Source organism: Apis dorsata, unplaced genomic scaffold (genome assembly GCF_000469605.1).
Source record: "Apis dorsata unplaced genomic scaffold, Apis dorsata 1.3 scaffold_326, whole genome shotgun sequence".
NCBI lineage: Eukaryota > Metazoa > Arthropoda > Insecta > Hymenoptera > Apidae > Apis > Apis dorsata.
In genome coordinates this window covers 573,892-575,844 of record NW_006263594.1, presented here as the reverse complement: position 1 = coordinate 575,844, position 1,953 = coordinate 573,892, and the positions used below count along the sequence as shown (strand labels likewise).

General features: G+C 34.9%; 1 protein-coding gene across 1 annotated transcript in view; it reads right to left on the bottom strand.

Moving 5' to 3' along the window:
• The window catches only part of LOC102679379 (dynein heavy chain 10, axonemal), a 39,587-nt gene extending 38,668 nt beyond the window's left edge, over positions 1–919 (bottom strand). The window contains exon 1 of the mRNA XM_031511491.1: positions 531–919. Within this exon, the coding sequence (XP_031367351.1) occupies positions 531–854 (324 nt within the window). The 5' untranslated portion in view covers positions 855–919. The remainder of the gene's footprint in view (positions 1–530) is intronic.
• Positions 920–1,953: the final 1,034 nt, after the last annotated feature.

Below are 1,953 nucleotides of genomic sequence, written 5' to 3'. Positions count from 1 at the left end.
TTCTCTATCGTTAATTTCTTTACGAATAAAAGTAATTTTGTCATTCGATAACGAAAAATCAAAACTCATCTTCGCTCCAACTAATTTCATTACCGTACTCCACGCTTCCAAATCTCAAAAAAAACTTTGAAAATAATATTTCTATTCCCACGACTGTCGAACTCGGACTAACGCCGAAGATGTCGTTCGACTCACCGTCTAATTTGAGATAAAAAATCTAGCCATTCAACAATATATTATTCTTCACCTCATAAGATTACACGTAAAGAGCTTAGGAACCTATTTATGAAGCGATATTCTAAAAAATCGAACTAAATAAATATTGTCGCCGTTCGAGTTACCGCATCAATCCCACTGGAGCGCAAAGGGTTAATTATCACAAGGGTCGATATAAATTCGTATTTTTTCGTATAAATTCGTTCTTCGTGACGATTATATAGCTCGATTATCGTCGAATCGAAATAAGATTATCGTATTACGACTTGTAACTTTATTCGACCCTTCGAATTTTCGACTCGTCGCAGAGATACCTTGACCATGATGTACTTGTCCTCCTCGCCCGGCGGTGGCACGAAATCAATTTCTGGAAAGAGAAAAAAGATCGAAACGACGGAGATATGGAGGGGATAAATAAAATATAAAATTATCGATATATATATATATATACCGTGTTCCTTCTTTCTCATATCGACTCTGTTCTCGTCCCACTCCTCCTCCTCGTACTCCTCCTCCTCGTCGTCGTCGTAATCTTCGTCGTCGATCGTGCTTGTCACCGATTTTTCGTCCGAACGGAGCGTGATTATCGACTCCTCGAGTTGGCGCAACAACGCAAGCGGATCCGCGGTCACTGGCATTTTTGGCGCTTTCTTCGGTTTCTTTTTTTTCTTCTTCTTCTTCGGCTCTTCCTCTTTCTTTCGGGGCTTCCCTGATATATCCTTAAATTATCCTTCGATTCGTGAAAATTTTTTGTATTTTTTTTTAATATTTCGCTGCGACTTTTACGACAATCAATTGTCGTTAAATTAATTAAACGCGTTCCATTTAATTAATTTCTTTCGTCACAAAATTTTAGTTGGAAAATGTGCAAGATGTAGCGAAAAGTTGTAGCGGGCAATTGAAGTTAGAAAACGTTTCCAATTTGATAAACATAGGATAAACTGGATTTTGAGAATTGGAAGTGGTATTTCAAAGAAAAAGATGTTGAGGAATGTTTATTAAAAAAACAAGAAGGATGTTTATTATAAAAACAAGTTATACTATTTGCTATCTGATAAATATAGGCTTAAATGGTGATAATTTAACAGAATAACGTTAAAAACGATAAAACTGAAAATTATAAAATGAAAAAAGCGATATAAGAAGGCATATCAAAGATTAAAAGAAATAAAAAAATTGCCAACTAAAGTTAAGAATATTATTGCTTATTTCTCCAAATATAAGAACAATAATAAAACACACATATTATAATATAAGATTGATCCATAAATATCAGTGGCTAGATTAAAGAATCTGTTGAGTGACGAGCCTGCTTGTATCATGGATAGCCAGATTAATTTTATTATTCAAATAAGTTTCTTCCTCTTTCTTTCCACGATTGTAATTTCCGACCGAATTCGAATCACTTCCCATAGTGCCTGATCCGAAAAAGTCGTTCTTTCGTTTTTAACCCTTACTATAATCGCTCTCCATAATATGCCATTAATATACTATGAACGATTATAGTCGCTCTGCATGAAATGTAACTGATACACTATGAGTGACTATAATCGCTCTACATAAGATGTCACTGACATGTAATACTACTGGCGACTAAAGTCGCATAAGATGCCAGTGATATGCTATAGACAACTATAGTCGTTTTATATAAAATGTCATTGATATATATATACTACTGGCGACTAAAGTCACTCTACTTAAAATGCCATTGACGTATTTATGGGCGACTAAAGTCCC